We start from the raw sequence: 22449 nt of genomic DNA, 5'->3' as shown, positions 1-22449 counted from the left end.
GACAGATGTCAGGAACAAGATAGCTATGCCTATTAGATCATCATTGGGCCAAATTATGTTATTACAGATAAATTTGAAGACAGTTACATTTGTATCTAGGGGACAGCAGTAGACATTGTCCAGGTGAAATATATCTTGCATGTAATTGCATATAAATGATGTTTAAAGCTGGACTATAGAGTTTACTGCATGTTAGAGCATGCTTATTTCTTATTTTGCTGAAATGTTAATTTCACTCTTTTGTGCTATTTACATGCTACAGCAATGTTTGTTAATTGTTTTGTGCATATGCTAATAGTTAAGCTTTATTCTCAGGGCAGCACAGTGGATTGAGTGCCAGGCCTGGAACCCAGAGGTGTAGGGTGGAGGGGATACCTTAGTTCAAACCTGGTTTCACACACATCCTAGCTGTGTGACCCTGGGAAAGTCATAAAACCCTCTTTGCCTAGCCCTTACTACTCTTCTGTCTTAGAAATGATTCTATGATATAAGGTTAAAAATTTAAAAAAAACCTGTATTTTATATATAGGCCTATTGATACTGTTACTATTGCAGGTAGCTAGCTTTGCTTTGTTAGTTAAGCTCACTTGTGCCTTTTGATTCATTGCTATGTAACATGGAAATGAATGTACTTTCAATATGTACATTGCTGTGTGTGTGTGTGTGTGTGTGTATGTGTTTAAAACCTTTATCCTGCTGAAAGGAATAATGAACTGGAGGAATTCCATGTGAACTGGAATAACCTCCAGGAATTGATGCAGAGTGAAAGGAGCAGAAAAAGGAGAACAATGAACACAGAGACTGATACACTGTGGCACAATCAAATGTAATGGACTTCTCCATTAGTGGCACTGCAATGATCTAGGACAATCCAGAGGGACTTATGAGAAAGAATGCTATGTAAGAATTAGAATTGGTTTGACTAAATATATGAATTAAAATAATTGAATTGTGGTCACCGTTTATAAAATTAACTTTTTAAGTCAGTATACTGTTAGTAGCTTTTAATAATTTAATATAATGTAAATATAGTAAAAGAAGAGAAATGCAGAAAGAAGTAGAAAACACTGCCTAGCTAGATACCCTGTAACTGCTGTCTGAAGAAGTTCAGCTCACCACCTGGCAAGGGCTCCCTCTAGTCCCTATCTCGACATGGAATCCCGGTAACCTCTTCAGCCAGAAGTCCCAGTGGTGTTTTCAGCAAGGGTTCCATCAATGCAATCCTCTTCCTTCAGATCTATTCACTCACTCAGCAAGCCTCCAGTGCAGAAAGCTCCAGCCCAGCACATATCTACAAGAAAAGTCTCTCCAAAAAGCCCAGGAATGCCCCACCTTGGGCAGTGCTTGTGGCGGTGAGAATTAGTGACTTGTGAGCTCTCTTACCTAGTGACCTACCAAGTGCTAAGTAGGGGTACCTCAAATTCTTGATTTGATTAAATTAAAATAGGCAAAGAGAGTTTTAAATTCTCTTTCACAGCTATTTACATCCAGAGAAAGAACTGTGGGAACAGAAAGAGAAGAAAAACCATGATCAATCTTGTGGTAAAATGGGGATATGATTGGGGATGTTGACTTTAAATGATTGCTCCATTGCAAATAGTAATAATTTGGAAATATATTTTGATCAATGATGCAGTGGAATTGCTTAACAACTTGGGGGGGAGGAAAAAAGGGTGGATGAGAATCATGAATCATGTAACTGTGGAAAATTTTGTCTAAATTACAAAAGGGAAAAAATGAAAAAAAAAACCTTTTACCCTCTATCTTAGAATCAATAATTAAGAATTGTTTCCAAGATAGAAGAGTATTAAGGACTAGACAGCTGGGGTTAAGTGACTTGTCCAGGGTTATATAGCTGGGAAGTATTGGAGGCCAGATTTGAATCTAGAACTTCCTGTCTCCAGGCCTGGTTCTTTTTTCACTAAGCCACCTAGCTGCCCTTGTTTCAATTCTTTTTTTTTTGGGGGGGGGGAAGGAACCCTACCCTATCCTTTGTGGGGTAGATGTTACTTCTATCACATCTCACCCCTTGGTAGCTATAACTTAAAAAAATCTTCTAGAGAACTTTTAACCACTTAAAGGAGCATAGTGCTGTTACTGTGCTACTCTCATCTCAAGAAATGCAAAAAGCTTGGTTTAGATAGTGCTAAAGGAGAAACATAGTGTATGAAAAAGAAAAACAAAGGAATACAGCAAAAAAGACAATGATGTAATATCCCCCAAAGGAGTGACTAATTTTGAAGGACAATGTAAACCTAATATCATAAACATTCCCTCTTTGGAAGGGAGATTCTAGATTCTGGTGAGGCCAACTCTTTGCAGTTCATAATTACCTCCTAAGATAAAGTGGTGATGATGGGTAAGAGTGGTCCTAAGAACACCATGCCCATAGCACAGATGATGGTATGTCTGGTACAGTCAGCAATCCTTTTCACAGCATTCATCTGTACAAGGTAGATGAGGGGACACTATTCTTTTGCATTCAACCTGGTGATAGGGTACTTGAGGTTGACAAATCTCTGCCCTCTTTGAATCCTCTCCTACTCAACAGAGTGCTCTCTCACTTTATAGGGAATGGATAGCTTAGCAGCATCAGATTGACATTTCTCATGTCATTAGAAAGCAATCATCTTCCAACAATGCCACTTCTTGGTCCTCTAAAACCTTACAGAAAAGGAGTTGTCCATTGATGGATTCCAAGTTGGCAATAGTGGAAGGGCAAAATCAATTTCATATTACAATAAAGGAACACAAAGACTCTTCCTGTACTATCTCCTCTATCTGTATCCCCTTTTGCTGGAACTCTAGTACAATAATTGTGCTTCCTCTGCTGTGAGCCAAGTGCTGCCATTTCCTTGATCTACTGGGACCTGAATTATGCCAAGGGTACTGCTACTGTCCCCTCTGCTAGGGAGAGTGCCGCTGCTGGTGCCTGCTGCACTACTCACTACTGACAGGTCAAAGGGTCACTGTGACCCTGGCTGGTCCCAGACGTCAGCTGGAGATACAAGTCAAAAATAGCCATTGTCTTGGGGAAATACAAGAGGTTCTTAGCTAGCCAAGTCAGTGCCTGAGCTTCTTCCATTGCTATCTACTTTTGATGGTTCAGAAATTGCTCCAGCTGCTAGTCAACTCCAATTGAGAGATTTAAGAGCCCTTGACCTTTCAGGAGCAACCATCTCAGAAGAGGCCTCACTTAGGCAATTATGGATAGGAATTGTACAGAAGCAAATTTCAGTTTAATGTAAGGGAAAAAAACCTATCACAAAGTAGAAATGGACTGCCTTGGGAGGTAATAGGGTTCCTCTTACTAGAGAAAAGGATAGATGATCACTTGGCTATGATGTAAATGGGATTCTTGTTCAGATATTGGTTGAATTTGAGGGCCTCTGAGATCTTTTACAAGGCAGGGATGTGCTGGAGCCAGTTTACAACTGCTCTTGAAAGGCATTTCAAGGTTTTGGACTGCTTTAAGTTATTTCAAGAATCTCTGGTTTCCAGATTCAAGAGATATGGAAGAAGCTAACCCCACTTCAGGTTGCTAAAGTTAAAGAAGCATGAGAAGAGCTGTCAGTCTACTATGTCCCTATCCCCAGCCTGCTACTTTGGGAAACATTCTTCAAGTCAAATAATGACACTTCCATACCACAAATGGAAAATAGACCCACATATTAAGAACAGGGTTGTGCTGGTAAATATTTAACAAGGAGCTCACAAAAACAAAATCTACACATCACACACTTTTAAGTTTAATCAATCTAGGGGGAACATTTTCAATTGACTATTTTTCTGATTTGTTTTGCCTCCACCCAGTTTCCCTTAGGACTCTTAGATACAACCTCATTATCTAGTTCAGGTGTTAAACTGAAATAAAAATGGGATCAACATGCTGTACACAAGGATCCCCACAAGCTACATATGACTTAGTTTTAAATTGCAACATTATCCTTTTTTATTGAATTTTTATTTATTTTATTAAATATTTCCCAATTAAACTTTAATCTGATTCCTACACATTCAGTGTTCTTGTAGCCTGCATTGGGACCTGCATATTTGACATTTATGGTCTAGTCCTCCATGCATATGGGTAAAAGGGTCTTCGGTTTCCATACATACACCCAAATCAACAAGGAATGTCAGATGAGGGGCAGGATTTCTAAACCGCCAGGATACCTATGTTAAAAATTTCACATTTCACTGGAATTTTATGGACCCTTGCAAGGCATCTGGATGCTTTCTCTTTCCAACACAACTTTCTCTTTGGTGCCAATAGCAAAAAACAATTTAAATGATATGAAATCAAGTCAACACTCATTTTTTAATCACTTAATATGTGTTAGGACTGTGCCAAATGCTAGGAATACAAATGCAATTTAGAAGAAATCCAGGCACTGTTCTTAATCAGTTGACATTCTAAGGAGGGAAGAGAACACAAAAAAGAGGGAGCTAAAAGGTCAAGGATTTGGGGAAGGGAAAGGAGACGGTTCCAGAGACAATCTAGAGTTAAGAGTAGAGCAAGAAGAATTGATGACATTGCTCACCTGGACTCTTTCCTTAAAATCAAGTCCTGAGTCATAGTGTTTGCTCACATCTGAGGTATAAATACACTAAAAATTTAACAGTTGGCTAGCCAGGTTCAAGAGTGGCTCCAGGTCACTCCTGAATGGACCAGTTAGAGGAAGGAAGTAATCCCAGGAGTAGAAGGAACTTCCAGGATTAGAGGCCTCTCTAGCATTTTGGAGAAAGTCTTGAGAGTCAGGAGTGAAGGCCAAGGATATAGTAAATAGAGATGATACTTATTGGCTACCTTTTGTAGATTTGATTCAATTCAATAATTCATCAAAAATTTATAATAGCATGCCATATGCTGGCAACATGCACAACATGCAAGGGAAATGAAGACAAAAATTAAAACAACCTCTACTCTCAAAAGAGTTTTTATTCTATTGGGAGGAGGAAGATAATGTGTATAGTATAGAGGTAAGTAAACATAATATATACAGAATAAATACAAATAGCATTAATAACTGGGAGAAAGACATTTTATAGAAGGTGTTATTTGAGCAAGCTGAGTCTTGAGGAGAGGTAAGGGTTCAAGAAGCAGAGGAGAGAGAACATTCTCCACACATGGGAAATTTGAAGAAACATTGATACAAAATGAAATATGTATGAAAAAGGATAAGTAGAATAGATAAACTGAAAATAGTCTTACAAGGTGATATAATATGACACTGATCTTTCTATTTCACAAACAAGATTTCTCCATCTCAGTTCTGGACATGTTTTTTTCCTGGCTCTTTTCCATTGCCTGTAATTCTCTTTTTGTATCATGGCTTCCCTACCTTCTTTTATGCTACAACTAAAATCCCATCACTACAGGAAGCCTTTCCAAATCTTTTTAAATTTTAGTACCTTCACACTCTTATGTATTTCCTACTTATCTTATATATAGCCTATTTGTACATAATTGCTTGTTATCTTCCTCATTCATGTGAGCTCTTTGGAGGGAAAGGGCTATCTTTTGACTATTTTGTATCCCCATGTTTAGTACAATTCCTGGCACATAGTAAGTATTTAATAAATGTTTATTGACTTAAATTCACCTGGGTTGAGTTGCAGTAAAATCTAAAAGATTTTGTGTGGACAAATTTGAGTTTTATTCCAGAGGCATCTAGAACTACACTGATGCTACCAAAACAAGAGAATAGTTATGGCCAGATCTGGACTTTAGGACTATTACTGATAGCTTTGTGGAGGCCAAATTGGTGAGGGGAGAGGCAGGAATTAGAGGAGACTACTGCCATAATGTTCCCAAACTAGGTAGGAATGGAGATCTGTGAAAATTAAGCAGCTTTCTCTCCTGCTACCCCCTTTTAAACTCTTCCTTTTTATTGTTTGAGTTCTATAAAGATACAAACTAATGAAATGGATGTTTTTTAAAAAAGCATTTTTTAAGGACTTAGCATGAGGGCTCAGAGGATAGAGTGCTGGCCCTTTAGTCAGGAAGACTCTTCCCTTTGTTCAAATTTGACCTCAGAGAGTTACTAACTTTGTGACCCTGGACAAGTCGCAAACCCTATTTGCCTCAGTTTCATCATCTGCAAAATGAGTTGAAAAAAGGAAATGGCAAATCACTCCAGTTATCTTTGCTGAGAAAACTCCAAACGGGGTCACAAAGAATTCTACAGAACTGAAATGACTGAACAACAACAACAAAAAAGAATTTAATATATACAAAGCATTATACTTAGCACTGGAGGCACAAATAGAAAAAACCAGTCTCTGCTTTCAGTTAGCTCACCTTTTAGTGGGAGAAAAAGAAACAATTGTAGGATTCAGCTGCAGTGCAGAAAGAAAGACACAGTTTTCATTAGCACATCTCAGCAAGATAGAAAAAAGGCTCAGTGGTTTGGATATATGAGCCACATAGTTGTCTTCAGGCATTTGAAGGTCTAGCATTTGGAAGATATTTGATTTATTCTACTTGGTTCTAGAAACTATTAGTAAGAGAAGCAAGGAAAGCCTCCTAACAGAGTTGTCTAAAACCTGAAAAGGACTGGTTGGTTGACCAGCCTTTGGTTGGGAATGTTATTGAAGGGATTCCTGGGTTCAAGTTGTTTATGATGTGCTTTGAAGTTCCTCCCAGTTCCAATTTTCTTTGCACCTAAATATTCTTTTATTGTTGTCAGTAAGTTGTTACTTGAATAAAACATGTCCATCATCCTCAGAAAGAGGCTTTTTGTTTTATACAGGTATCTTCGACTTGAGGATTATATTTATGACAGTTTGCTTCCTTTAGTCTCTCTTTAGTCAAGGTGATTTTCCTAAAGCCCAAATAGGACTATTTCCTCCCTGTTACATTCACTTACCCGCACCCCCCCCCCCCCAATCCCAATCTCCAGTGGTTCCCTATTGCTTTCAAGGTCAAACACAAAATAATCTGGCATTCAAAGTCCTTCATAATCTGGATCCTTCTTCCTTTCTGGTCTATTCTTTGATCTAGTGACACTGTTTTCCTTGCCATTCCAAGAACAAGAGACTGAATTTCTTGGCTCAGAGAATTTTTTCTGCCTGTCCCCCAAGCCTAGAATGTTGCCTCTCCTAAAGTCCACTTACTAATTGACCTCCATGGCTTCTTTCTGGTCCAATTAAAATCTCACAATCTACAGAAAGCCTTTCCCTATCCAGCTTAATTTTAGTTCCTTCTTTCTTCTAATTATTTCCCATTTATATAGCTTGTTTTTACATATCTGTTTGTTTGTCTCCATTTTGAAACAAATATCATGAGTTGCTGAGAAGGTGTTGACCTGCACTAAGGAAATTTCTTCTCCCAGAAGTTCCCTGTACAAATAAAACCACAAGTCCAGTCTCTATCCCTATTAGCTATCCAAATGATTCCTGTGGAAACATTGATCAGATGGTGAATCATGCATTCATTACTCTTTAATTTAAAACATTTAACTTTCAAATACATTTAATTTACCAGATCTAGTAAGATTTATTTGGGTCCCTCATGGATTGCACTGGACCACCATCACTGGGTGACAGTTATACATTTATCACTACATTTAGACAAGGGTCTTTTAGACAAAGATACCTCCCACTATGAAGAGAAAATCAGAAAAATCACAAACTGTGGATTGTCTTCTTTTCATGGAGAATGACAACATATAATATTTTCTTCTTTCCTTTTTTAAATCAAATTAGGCAATGTTTTATTAATTTTTTGTTCATAAATCTAGCTCATCATCTTATTTATTAGTTCAATGGTCTTCTTACTCTTGATTTTATTTATCTCTCATTTGATTTTCAGGATTTCCAATGTGATATTTAATGAGGATTTTTTATTGATTCTTTATCAAAATTTTTTTAGATACATGACCAATTTATTGATCTGCTCTTTTCCTATTTTTATTGATTTAAATACTTAGAAATGTAAATCTTCCCCTTAGAACAAATTTAATTGCATCCTATAAATCTTGCTATGCTGTCTTGTTGTTGTTCTCTTTAATGAAATTATTGATTGTTCCTATGATTTTGTTGATCTACTCATTCGTTAGGATAAGATTATATAATTTCCAATTATTTTTAGTTTTTCTTTTTGTAGCTCTTTTTAAAAAAGTAATTTTTACTGCATTATTGTCTGAGAAGAATGCATTTAATATTTTTGTATTTGACTATGTTGGGGCTTTTATGTCCTATTACATGGTCAGTTTTGGTGAAGGTGCTATCTACTGCTGATAAAAAGAGATATCCCTCTATTCCTATTCATTTTTTCTCCAGAAATTGATCTTCAGCATATCTAACTTCTCTAAAATTATATTAATCTACTTACTTCTTTCTTATTTATTTTTTTATTAGATTTCTCTAGTTCTGAAAGTGGAATGATGAAGTTCCCTACTGGTATAGTTTTACTATTTCCTTCTGTAACTCATGTAACTTCTCCTTTAGGAATTTAGATGCTATGCTATTTGGTGCATTTATATTTAATATTGATATTGTTTCATTGTCTATGACACCTTTTAACCAGATGTAGTATCATTATCTCTTTTGATTAAATCAGGTTTTACTTTTGCTTTGTTTGAGATCATGATTGATACCTCTGCATTTTTTTACTTTGGCTGAAGCATAAGAACTCCATAATAGTTCTAGACCTTTACTTTTACTTTGTCTGTGTTTCCCCGCTTTCAACCTGTTTTTGTATATTGTATATACAATATACAGTATAGACAGTATATTGTGTGATTTGGATTTTTAATATATTTTTCCAACATTTTCCACTTTATGGGTGACTTCATTACATTCACACTCACAGTTATGATTACCAATCATGTGTTCCCCTCCATCTTATTTTTCCCTTGCTTATCCTTCTCTCTCCTTTCACTCTTTTCCTGTTCAAAAATGTTTTGCATCTGACCACCACTTTCCCTAGTTTTCCCAACTTTTTGTCCATACCCTCCTTCTCTTATTCTCTTTTCCCTCCTGTATAGGATAAGGTAGGTTTCTATAGCTGTAAGTGTTATTCCCACTTTGAACTAATTCTGATGAGAGTAAAGTTCAACTATTGCCCATCTTTGCTTCCCCTCCATCTTCTTCTCCACTGCATTTACTTAGGTATTTCTTCATGTGAGATAATTTACTACCTTGAATCTTTCTTTTTCTCTTTTCCCTGTGTGTGTTCCTTTTGACCAACCCTTGATTTTTTTATATCAACCTATCTTATTCTACTTCTTTCCTTCCATCTATATATATTCATTCTTACTGTCTTAATAATGATAATGTTCTTAAGTATTTTAAGTATCTTGAATATTTAAGTATGTTAGATGACTAAAGTATGATATATATCTTAATTGTCTGTCACCTTATATATGAATGAACTCAATTTAATCTTAATGAAACCCTTAAATTTTTACTTTTTTGTTTACCTTTTTGCTTCTCTTGAGTGGCTAATTTGGTCATTGATTTTCTTTTCAGCTCCGTTGTTTGTTTTTTACTTCTCAGAAATACCTGGTGTGAATTTTAGATTTACTCCACCCTGCTTAGTCTTTAGAATTTTAGCAAGCAGGAATGTATACACCCCCATTTAAGGATTAAGTGTGGGGGAGGAAGGTCTAGTGTGTTAATAAGTGACAAATCAGAAACAACTGACATTGGTAGATGTGAGACACAGGAAGTGATGTTAAGAACTGCCTTTAGATTTTGCTTCACTTCCTGTGAGAGGGTTTTGTGTGGTGGAACTTGACTTGGAGGAGCTCCAGTGTGGGACCTGAGACTCCTTCCCTTAGACTGTCACATGGTGAGTGCAAGGCTTAATCCCCTTTTCTTGGCTTTATAAAGGCACCAACCTCCAAGAAGGCCCCTCATCTTGGAGGAGGTCTCATGGCTGGAAGCCGAGCTAGATTTAATCTTCTGGGAAGGCCCCTTGACTGAGGCCTCTGAACTCCCTCTGGCTCAGACCAGGCTGGAGCAGATCTTCCCTTTCCCTCTCTCTCCCTCATTCTTAATTTGTTCCTTTTATTGATATTGATAAACCACCATAAAATTCCATTCTGACTTGAGTATTCATTGGGATTTAGAATTTAAATCTCTGGCGACCACTAATATATATATATATATATATATATATATATATATATATATATATATATATATATATTCAGTCTCAACCCTAAAATTTTGTCCTTAACACTGGAAGTCCTCTATTTCATTAACTTTCTCTTCCTTCTGAAAGGTGATGCTCTGTTTCATTGAGTAAATGATTTTTGGTTGTAGGTCTAGATCCTTTCTCTTTCAGAATATTATATTCCATGCCATCTAGCCTTTAATGTAGAAGATACCAGATCTTGTGTAATCCTGACTGTGGCTCCACAATAGTTGAATTGTTTCCTTCTGGCTACTTACAATATTTCCCCCCTTGATCTGGGAGTATTAAATTTTTGCTATAATAGTCCTTGGATGTTTTGTTAGATTAGATTCTCTTTCAGAAGATGATAGATGGATTCTCTCCATGTTTTCCCCACCTCTGGTTTAAGGATATCAGAGCAGTTCTCCCTAAAGATTTCTTATCAAAGTGTCTAGGCCCTTTTTATTTTTTGATCAATTCTTTCAGATATTACAATGATTCTTAGTTTGTCTCTCCTGGATCTATTTTCTAGGTTTGTGGTTTTTTTCCAGTGAGATATTTCAGATTTTTTTTTCAGATTTTTTTTTACTCTTGATTTTGTATTATTGTTATCTGCTGCCATATGGAGTCATTAGCTTCCATTTGCTCAATTCTAATTTTTAGTGAGTCATTTATCTGCTGCCATATGGAGTCATTAGCTTCCATTTGCTCAATTCTAATTTTTAGTGAGTCATTTTCTTCCTTGAGCTTTTCTGGTTCTTTTTCCATTTGGCCCATTCTAGTCTTTAGGGAATTGTTCTCTTTATTGATTGCTTGAGAGAGTGTGTGTGTGTGTGTGTGTGTGTGTGTGTGTGTGTGTGTGTGTGTGTGTGTGTAGATTTAATTTCTAAGCTGCTGAGTTTTTCTATCATTTCTTTTGTTATTTGATTTTTTAAAACATCTATTCAAGTTTTTCCATTAGGTCTTTTGGGCCTAATATTCTAGCTCACTTTCCTTTGAGGCTTTACATGTTTCCTTTTTGTCATTGCTATCCTCATCTGAATGTACATTTTTTTCTTCCCTGACATTAAAGTAATTTTCTAAGGTTAGGTTTTTTGCTTTTGTTTTTGCTCATTTTTCTAGTTATTAGTTTCATCCTGCACCTTAATACCTTGTCCCTCTGTTGAGGTTTTGATCTCTTTCTGGGGTGGAGTAAGCACTGTTCTACACTTGCAATGTAGCTTTCTCTGGTGTTTGGGGTAGGTACAGCTGGCATTGGGCCCTTCAGTTTTTCCTTCCAGGGGGTAAACTGGTTGGCTTCTTGTGGAGAGGCTTGTAGCAATTTTTTGCAGCTGGATTCTGTTACCCCTGATTTCAATTTACCTGTTGTTTCCTGTGTTAGGCTGTTTTCCATTCTTCCATCTTATTGTCTCAGACTGTTTGGCAGCTCCTTGGGCTATTCCCCATTCCACATTTTCATTACCTCAGGCCATTGTGCTGCTCCACTTCTGCTGTTTCAATGCCTTGGTCTGCTTCTTAGCAAATGGGATTGTGCTGGTGTGTGCTCTGCAAGTTCCCCTAATGCAACACTCACCCTTCTATTTTCCCCTCTCAACCCAGTGAGATATGTTTCTCTTTATTTCCTTTATTTTGAGGTGATTTATTTTCTATTTTTGTGCATTTGGAGGGTTTAGGAAGCTGAGTTGCCCTTATTCCACCATCTTAATTCCAAGCATGTATCTCTCAACATGTAATTTTTTGTAATTGGTCTTTATAATAGAAATAAGACCTCCAACATGGTACAAATTACTGCATTTTGTTCAGAATCAAAGAAATCCTTAGAACATGTAACCTTTACCAGTAGGGTTAGAGAAAAATATTATAGGCTCTATTGTAAAAATTTGCCTATTATTTTATATGAATTTAAATCTTCTTATCTTTTACTTATAAAATCCAGAGTGGGTAGTATTTAATTTTCATCCTAAACTGCCTAAACAATTAGATTGAAAGGTGGACAATTTTTCAACCTAATCATTTTATTATTTTTTAGATGAGGGACCTGAATCTCTTCCTTTAATTTGAAGAGTTAATTGACTTGCCTAAAGTCACACAGTAAGTGACAAAGTCAGGACTTCAGTCCAGATCCTCTGACTGCAAATTCAATACTCTTTACATTGCACCATGGTATATTGTTTTGTTTTGTTTTTTCAGGCATATATATTCACTGGACAGTGCTCCCCCAGCCCCCAATATTTCAAGGTATGGAATTAAAAACATCAAATAGTAATTTGACTTTAGGGGTTCACTTCAATTCAGCAAGTATTTTCTAAGCATCTGCTATGGGCCAGAGACTACCTATAAGAAAGAAAAAAGAAAAAAGAAAAAAATCTCTGAGGCAGATAGATGGTGAAGATGGATAGAACACTGGGCCTAGAATTAAGAAAACCCAAGTTCAAATTCAGCCTTCAGTCACCAACTATGATGTAACACTGGGCAAATCACTTGACCTCTCTCTGCCTCTATTTCCTCAACTGTAAAATGACATTAATAACACGACCTACCTCATAGAGTTGTGAGGTTCAAAAGAGTTGTAATAATAATATTTATATAATCCTTACCATGTGCAAGACACTGTACTGAGCATTGTGCAATTATTATCTCATTTGAAATATTTGTAATCAGCCTACAAAATTGGAGCCATATTGTTAAGTGCTTTAAATTTGAGAGAAGAGAATAGCGAATGCTGGAAGTTCCTTTAATAGGGAAGGGCCATAATACTTATACATAAAATTTTTATAACTTTAAAATTTTCAAAGCACTTTATAAGAAACATGCCCCATGTCACACAGCTAGAAAATATCTAAGGCCAGATTCCAATTTGGGTCTTCTTGATTCTAGGTCCAGGGCTTTACCACACTAAATTGCCTCATGGTTAGAACTTTGTTTTAAGAATATCAATTTGGCAATTAGATGATAGATGAATTGAAGAACAGGAAGACTGACTACATAGAGACATGAACAGATTCAAAGATCCAGACATTAGGCTTGAATTTATGGTAGTGGCTTTATGATTGGAACGAAAGTGATGAATGTGAAAGATATTGGAGAGGTTGAATTGACAAGATTTGTCAAGTTATTTTTTCTGATAAAATGTAAGCTCCTTGAGCATGGGGACTTTCACTTTTGTAATTTTATCCTCAACACATACTAGGCATTTAATAAATGCTTTTTGGTTGGAATACCACCTTCCCAGGCATTTAATCTCAAGACCCTGAAATCATCTTTGTATTCTCCATTTTCTAACTTGGCAAGATCTCTCACATTCATCCCTTCTCAATTTCTACTTTTGTTTCCTGTTTCAGATTTATTATCAATTACCTAAACTAATGCAACTAACTAATCTACTTATTTCTGATTTCCTTTCCAATTTATTCTATACATTATTTCATGACTATAATCTTCCCCACTATATACACTATCATTTCCTATTAGGATGAAAGCTTCTTTCTTGTGGATAGGAACTATTTTGTTTTTTGCCAATGCCTAGCACAATGACTGGCATGAATTAGGCACTTAAATGCTTGTTTATTTGATTTTTCATTCATGAATGCATATTCACTCATTTATCTTTTATTAAGTACAAGTATAATTGCTTTATCCCCTTGTATAAAATCTTTCCATAGTTTGCCATTATCTATTTAAATAAGTTCAAATTCATTTAACCAGGCATATAGAGCCCTTTCTAATTTTATTCCAACAGAACTTTTTAAATATTTATCTTGCTATTTCACTGCTCTAACTAAGCATGATTATTTGCTATTTGGTCTGAAATATTCCCTGTAGTTTCCATACTCTATGACTGTGCTCACACCTTTCCTTTTGCTTCAAATAATACTTCTTCATAGCCCTTCCTAATTCCTATACAACCTTCAAGGCCAAGAGCAAATGTCACACTTTCTTTTTGGTTTCTTTTTAGTCCCATTCACTCAGAAGTTATTGTTTTCTCTGTCCAACTGACATAACTCACATCATATCTTGTAGTTATTCATGTATCAGAGTTGAATTGTGGTATATCCTCATGAAGGGGTTAAGTCATGCTTTCAAGAAAATAGCTCAGTATTGAAGACCATGGCTGCCATGGCTTGAGAAAATAATTCCCTTATTAGCCAATGAACAATAACAATTATAGGCTTGGTGGATCATTAAAAGGAAATGAACTACCCTTAATCTCTTTCTCTTCACTCCCTAGGTGTAAGGGCACACCACAGGCACATGGCAGTTAAAACACAAATGTGGGCATAGGCAAGTCTAGGCCTGGGCTTTGATGTCCCAGAATGTCTTCTGTTTTATTTCTTTCCTGAGCATTGAACCTACACAACAGTAATCCCAAGATAGACAGTTCCAGCTTTGGAAGTAGTCTTGAGAATTCAAGACATAGGAGATCCTGAGTCCTCTGGTTAGAACTGACTTGTAGCAAGGAGAGTTTTTGTATAGAAAGAGATGACTTGTAGACCTAGTATCCCAAAGGGATAAAATAAACAAATATTCAATATACATGAGGGAAGAGCTCAGCTTCTGTCCTCACTTACTAGGAGACATGCACTTGGAGAGAATTCTTTGAACAGTGAAGAGCAATTGTTAAATGTGAAATGCCTATTTAGTGGTCCTGTAAATTACTTTACATCTTAGGGATTTGAATCCCAAGATACTAGGGGAGTATTACAGTAATTATAATTTATTATATTCTGTCTTGAGTATTTAACAATCTATGCTTATAGATCTTCGTGTTTAGCACATGTTGTGTATAACATTTTGTGTGTGGGGGAAGTAATTAGCCCTCTCATATTTGATTCGTGATGTATATTGAATATTTGTTTATTTTATCCCTTTGGGGTACTAGGTCTACAAGCCTTATTTTGTCTACTAGAAAGCAAGTTCTTTGATTACAGAAAATCAGTTGCATTCTTATTCATAACTCTCTTCTAGGTTAGTAGTGCAGCTTGTTCATAGACATTCAATAAATAACATTATGTTGAATTGTTGTACCCAAGGACTGAATCAGAAACATTACTCTTTAGGTGAGGCAAGTAGTCCATAAAAGTTCCCTTGTGGTCATTCCAATGTGAAGATCTCAATGACTCGGGTTTATTTCCCAAATTCCAGCAAATTAAGTCTTTTTCTTGAGTGTCTTAATGATATTATATTTGTGGATCTTTATATTACAAGAAGCCTGTCTAGCTCAAATAAGCTATGAATAGTTTTTTTTCAAATGTCCTTGGAATTACTGGTTTATTACCTTATCTTAATGAAACTTAATTCCTGACTAAAGAACTTAATATAATTTTAATTGGCATGAAAATTTTGAAAATAAGATTCAAGTGAATTTTCTATAAAGATAATTTGAAGAGCCATGTGAAATAATCATTTATAGTTGTTATTGTTTCCATATAGAATTCAGAATTCTGAGAGGATGAAAATGGAATTTCTCAGCTATATTTTTAAACAAAGCTAATTTATTTCTACCCATTCTCTTATTCTAAGATAGATACCATGTGAGTCCATTAAAATTTCTACTTGTTTGTAGTTGAGAACACTAAATTTGGGAAACAACAAACTAGAAGAAGTTCCAGAAGAACTGAGGACCCTAAATAACCTGGAAACCCTTTATTTATCTGGAAATTTAATAAAGTCATTTTCATCTATACCATGTGGTAAGTTAGTATTGAAAACAGTTTAAAAATATTTTTTTCTTTCCCAGCCATTAAAGTTTTAAAGTAGATCTAACACAATTGTATTTGAATAAGATTGATTTTTAAAATTTTTTTTCATCTTTTTTCAAATGTTTACATATTTATTTTTATGAATTATTTTTTGGGGGGAGGAGGAGAAAAGCACTTTTTTGTTATATTGTGTTTCTCATGCTTTTTTCTAACAATGTCAAGCAATGAGTAAATTTTCATTGTTTTTGCTTTAGCAGAATCACTAAACTTCAATTTACAGAATTTGGGGCCATTTTCTAGCAATGAAAGAAAAAAGAAAACCAATGGGAAAAAGGATTTGTAGGTGTTCTTTCTCATACTTTTCCTCTTCAATTATATATTCTTTCCCAAGTTACAATCTTTTGCTCAACTTCACAAATTGAATAAATCGTGATTGAATTTCTAAGGAAAAAGGCAGTGAGGGCCCATAGGTAGTGTTATTCACCTTAAATCCATTTAATTTGCAAACCTCATACTCTGTATATACCTCCTTTCTTTGTCAAGGATAGTGTGATTAATACTTTCTGTTGTAGATAGCACTTATTAAGCACAAAGATACAGGTTCTTTTTTTAGGAGCTTTGCAAAATAAAATTTAGGTCAATTCACTCTTTGCATACAATTCCCTATAACCCCATTTGTTAAGTCAGAATTCATGAGGTGACTATAAAGCTTATATACCTTTATAGCCTGCTTGGCATCTTTGATAGATTTGAGATCTCATTGATATGGATAGTGTCTCCAGTGTTCCATATCTTATATTCTTCATCAGTTCTTTTCTGAAATGCTAATCTATTACCTTCTTTAAATCCTCTATTAAGGAATCAACTAATATACCACAGGGTTTCCTCTGGTTTTAATATTTATGAGATACTAACATCATCTTTGAATTTTTCATTTCTCATTCTTACCTTATGACTGGTACCTCTTTTTCAGCTGTACATGTCTTCAATGATGCCTTCAGCACTACATATCTCAAGTAAATTATCTTTACTAGTATCCTGTAGTTTGCTAACATCATTCAGGAATCTTTTCTTTTCCTTTTGGGTCACTTGCAGTTTTTATTCTTCCATGTCCATTTCTTTTTCACATATTTTTGACATTGATATTTTTAAAATATCGATTTGAAGCTTTTGTTGTGTTTTGCTATATATTCTTATATTTGTTCTATCTTCTAGTTTTACCTTTTCTCTAAGACATCAGTGGTCTGGTTTCATTCAAGCAACTGATTAAAAAATGACTTCCATTTTCATAGCCATTTTCCTTTCCATTAAGATGCATTAAATTTCATATATTTTTTGTTGTCTTATGCTGGAAATACATTTAATAGAATGTATTCCTGAAGTAATGGAAGGAGCATTAATATTATAGACAGAGGACTTGGGGCAGCTAGGGAATACAGTGGATACTGTGTTAGCCCTTGGAGTCAGTAGGAATTGAGTTCAATTTTGACCTCAATCACTTATTATCTGTGCAACCCTGGGCAAGTCCTTTTACCCTTTTTGCTTCAGTTTCTTCATCTGTATAATGAGCTAGATAAGAAATTGGCAATCCTTACCAGTATCCTTACCAAGAAAATTCCAAATGGGTATTGATTGAGTCAGATACTACTGAAACGATTGAGAAACATGGGAGGACTTAGGTTCTAATTCTATCTTTTCTATTTACTATCAGTGTGACCTTGAGCAATTCACATAGTTTCTCTGGAGCTGTTTACACATCTGCAAAACAAAGTATAGGAGTTGATGATATCTATGCTCCATTCTAGCTCTAAAATTATAATCCCATGATACTTTTATATTCTAAATTATCTGATTCTATAGCTTTTTTCTTAAGGAAAGTATATTCATGATATTTAGAAGGGAAGCTTCTGTATAGCCTAGAGGCCATTGGCCTATTTTATTTCTTAATCCTCAGGCATATTGTCCATATTTGCAAACATATTTTTCCTGTCCTCCCCATTGCCCACCTTAGAATTATATCTATACTAGGAAAATATTGATCTTAAAAGAGATCCCATTCATACATCAGAATCATTTATTATTCCTTAGAAGCTATAACTATAGAAATTTCTGCTCAGTAATCTCTCATAATAAATATCAAGTCAGACATGAAAAAGGGAACTGTATACTTGTCGGAGATATTTATCACGGTGATCAAGGGAATCTAGAGCAAATTCTAGTGCAAGAGAGATTCCTCATGGATTTTTTGCTATGACAATTGATTTTCATTACTTACATTTCTAGATGAAGCAATTGTATTTGGTGTCAATGTCCTTTCTTGAATTTATATCTTATTTGTTGAAATCAACTATATGTTTAAATAAGACAGACTAATTGTTTTAATTGTACATTGTTCCCTTTTTATTTTTAGTCTTTTAGCTTAGTTTTAATTTAAGTTAAATTAAATTAAAATTCATTTTATTCATGGCTCTAACAAGCCAATGTTCTAATTACATTTAGACAGCTAATTCAGGAATGAATTCCACATCGGTAAAGATGCATTGTTTATTAAATATGATCAAATTTGGTCTTTTGTGATGCTTTTCAATGCTTACTATGTTTAGCAACTGATTCTTTTCTAGAAGAAAATATTTATGATAGCAACCAATCAGCATTTACCAAGTATCAGACACTGTAAATATACAAAGACAAAAATGAAAAAGTCTTTGGCTTCAAGTAGTTTACATTATATTGGGGAAATTGGCAAGTACACATATTTTATGTAGCTTATAGTTTATAAACTTTGGCCTCTCACATTATTTATATTTTGCATTATATTTTCCACCATCCTTGAATTCTGTTCCTACCTTTGCCATGGTGTTATTGAATATCTAATGTTAATGAATATCATTCAATATATTATTAAATATCAAAGCATTTGCATGGTCTTATCATTATTTTAATAGAATTTCTTTTCACTTCTCTACTTCTTCACCCTCTTCAATAGATGTTGGTGCATAAGCTGAAATTCTTTTCAAGGAGGTCCTTTTGCAAATACTTATAATGAATTCTGCAGTTTAAGATGACTAATGTTCCAAAAAATGGCATTTCTTGTTCTCCTTGGATACATGATAGATCTGCCTCTCCAACTCCTTTATTTAAGCTGAACCTGAGAAAACTCTTTTGATTTAGCTGATGCTAAAAAAACAAACAAACGATAATAAGGATAATAGATAACATTTACATAGGGTCTAGTATGTGCTAAACACTTTACAAATACTATCTCAATTGATCCTCACAGCAACCTTGGGAGGTAGGTGCTTTATTATCTCTATTTTAAAAATTGGGAAACTGAGACAAACACATTAAATGACTTTCCCAGGATCATATAGCTAGTAAGTGTCTGAGGATGGATTTGAATTCAGGAAGGTGAGAGACTTCTTGACTCCAGTTCCAGTCCTCTATCCAATATGACATCTAGTTGCTACTATCTAGTTTTTCTGAATCAATAAACAATGCTCATAGGGGGATCTTACATTTTCTGTACTTGCCACTCACTTGGGGTCTACAAAAATATTTAATATTTTAGCTAATAAATTGGAATTTTTAATTTTGTTATTTTAACTTTGAATTGGTTCTGTAATGGAGATAAAAGGAAGGAGGGAGAGAGGGGAAAGGAAAGTGAAGGGATTGGTTTCCTCCTCTGTTACTTATGGGGAGAGGTAAGCCAGGTCCTGTCTCCTTGGAAAGGATTGACTTCAAGAGATGCTGACTTGAGAAAGAGGACAGGGGACTGGAGAAGGATTTCAGCGAGGTGGCACTGTACCTCCCTCAGAGGAGTTAAGGCCCCTGAGGTCAGAGCTATCTCTATGAGACAACATGACCCCTTGTCATTTCCACCTCCCAAGGGGGCATTAACAGCCAGCCCCCAAGGGTTTTGAAAAGACCAACTGTCAAGGAAAGAGTGATAGCTTCCTTGGTCAGAGATACTGAATCACAGGGGGTGGAATCAACTCCCTCCTTGTGAGATCTTAATTCCCTTTGCTTGATCCCTAAGACAAACCCTAATCCAAAATCTAAATATTTCCAAATGTTTTATTGAGGTTATTTGGGGCAGGTGATGACAAAGGTATGAGGGGAAAAAGGAAAGAGGGTGAAAGGGAGCCCTAAAAGTCACCCCCCCCTTGCAGATTGGCTTTCAAACTCTGGAGGTCAAAGGCTTTTTTTTGTGCCCTGACCTCTCCTTTTGTCAACTGCTTTTTAATCTTATTCTTAAAGTTAACTAATTCCTAAAGTTCTGTTCAAGGAACAAGGTAAGGGAGAGAGAATTCCCAAGGAAAGGATCTGGTTGGCTCTGCCCAGAAAGAGTCCAAACTAAATCCTTCTTAAAAAGTGCTATATCTGTTGTTGAAGAGTCTCAGTGGAGGCATTTTGGGGTCCCCGAAGGAAGACAGGTCTCAACTGGATGGGCTCTTGGCTCTGTTCCCAGTAAAACCCTTGAAGTTTTGTAAATACAAATATGGAGATTTTCCACTCTAAAACTGAGGATGATTTTCATTGTAGGACTTCATTATTCTATTAAAAGTTAATTTCAAGGGGGCAGCTGGGTGGCTCAGTGTACTGAGAACCAGGCCTAGAGATGAGAGGTCTTGGGTTCAAATTTGTTCTTAGACACTTAGTTGTATGACCCTGGGCAAGTCACTTAAGTCCAATTGTTTAGCCCTTATGGCTCTTCTGCCTTGGAACCAATACACAGTATTGATTCTAAGATAGATGGTAAGGGTTAAAAAAAATGTTAATTCTCAGAATATCAGACATAGCCATATTCAAGTATATGTTCAAAAGAACCAAATCAAATGTTAATTATTTTTTATTCTTTTGTATAATCTGCTCTGATGTTCTCTCATTAGTGTAAATAACACAACTCATTCAAACTGATTGAACATATATTAACAATGAAGCTCATTGACAGGTTACTTGTTATGAAGAGTTATATAACTTATAAGCTAGCATATATTTACTGGTTATTTTGTTATCCAAAGTGCCAGAAAAGGGATAATAGGAGGCTGATATTTAAGAAGTTCACTACAACTAGTTCTGTACATCAGAAGGAGGAAGAAAAATAAAAGGACAAACCTGATTACTACATTAAGCCTGTAGAAAATGATAAATTGTCTCCCTAAGTGGCTAAAGAATCTCTTTTTTTTTTCACCAGCTGGCTTAGTGAATTTGAACTTTTTGAATATGAATAATAATCTTCTTCTAAAGCTTCCTCCAGAAATAAACAGGTAATTTTGTTTATATAACAATTGCTGTCCTTCCTCACTCTCCCTCTATCCAATATTCTGTTGCAGCTAATGCTTGTGGGTTACATACACATACAAAGATCTGAAGAATTGAGATGTTATTAGTCTTATGAAAATGATTATTTAGAAGTTTCAGAGCAATGAGAAGCAATACGACTTCATGGCAAAATTGGACAACTGAAATTCCCAGGTCTATGTTGACTGGGTCTAATCTGATGATGACAACGCTAAGTTGTTCCAGGTAAGTTTATTATTCCAAGTCAGTATCGGTTTGATCAGCCACAGTTGGACACACTGTATACTGACTCCAATACTGATGTCAGTATGGTTCTCTTTGAGTATAAAAGACAACAACCAACCAACTGTCAAGTTCCCTCCCATGATTAACATATAAATTAATAAGGTATTGGGTTTGTTAGAAAACAGAACATTAAGACACAGGTTTCAAAAGCGAGAACATTATTTTTTTTAATTCCCACATTTTGTTATTATCTTAATAAAGAAGACTCTGTTTCTCTTATTTTGTACATGTGTTCAAGTCAGGCTGCTGCTACATCATCTTTCTCAAAACGAGCTGAAAGATTCCTCCTTCTGAAGGCAAAGCTCCCTCTTGGACTTTCTCACTGACAGATGGAGAGAAAGCCTTGTTTGGGGTTTACTTTGGAGATTCTTTTTATTGCTTTCTGAATAGAAACAGATGTATTGCCAAGTAAGAACAACCACATTTTTTTTTAAGAGTAGAAGAAACTATGAACAGTCAAACAGACCAGGGCATTCTGTAGTACACTTAATCCATTCAAATAGCTTGCTTATGCCTCTTCTCCATATATTTTGTTCTTCTGAACTAGGTTTTTTTTCCCCCTTGGGGGCAAGGGAGGAAGAGGGAAAATTACATTTTAGTCAAAAAAATTATTTTATTCCAGAAGTAATAAATAGGGAGCTGCTGAACTAGTTGTGAAATAAAGTTCAAAATGCTAGACTTAGCTGTTTACCCTCCTGGAGTTGTTGTGATGATAAAAGGAGATGAGATTTGGAAAGTACTTTGCAAAACTAAAAGTGCCTTATAAGTGCTACTGTTGTTATTATTATTACCTGACTTAGATTAGGAAAAAATGGCACTGAAAAGGGATAATGTATAGATTCAGAAAGTTGTGAGTACCTTTTTATTTTAAAATTGTCCTAGAGCTATATGGTGTGACTTCAAATATGCCACCACTGCAAGGTTTCATTTGCCTCCAAAATGCTACTACAACAGTATTTCAGAATGCCCCCTCTCCCCTTTTATTGATATGAAATATCAGAATTACAAGTGTACATCTGGGCCATGCAATAAGTAATTTGC

General features: G+C 35.4%; 1 protein-coding gene across 4 annotated transcripts in view; it reads left to right on the top strand.

Moving 5' to 3' along the window:
- LRRC69 (leucine rich repeat containing 69) overlaps window positions 1–22449 on the top strand; it is a 138159-nt gene that overhangs the window by 3735 nt on the left and 111975 nt on the right. For 3 of the 4 annotated variants that reach the window (XR_465202.2, XM_007488087.2, XM_007488086.2), the window contains exons 2-4: window positions 12314–12361; window positions 15687–15813; window positions 21017–21089. Coding sequence is in view for 3 of the 4 variants with exons in the window: in XM_007488087.2 (XP_007488149.2) it covers window positions 12314–12361; window positions 15687–15813; window positions 21017–21089 (248 nt within the window). In the remaining variant the exon portion in view is untranslated. The remainder of the gene's footprint in view (window positions 1–12313; window positions 12362–15686; window positions 15814–21016; window positions 21090–22449) is intronic. The other variant, XM_007488088.2, reaches the window with a different exon arrangement.

Source organism: Monodelphis domestica, chromosome 3 (genome assembly GCF_027887165.1).
Source record: "Monodelphis domestica isolate mMonDom1 chromosome 3, mMonDom1.pri, whole genome shotgun sequence".
Lineage (NCBI taxonomy): Eukaryota > Metazoa > Chordata > Mammalia > Didelphimorphia > Didelphidae > Monodelphis > Monodelphis domestica.
This window is presented reverse-complemented; position numbering and strand designations above follow the sequence as displayed.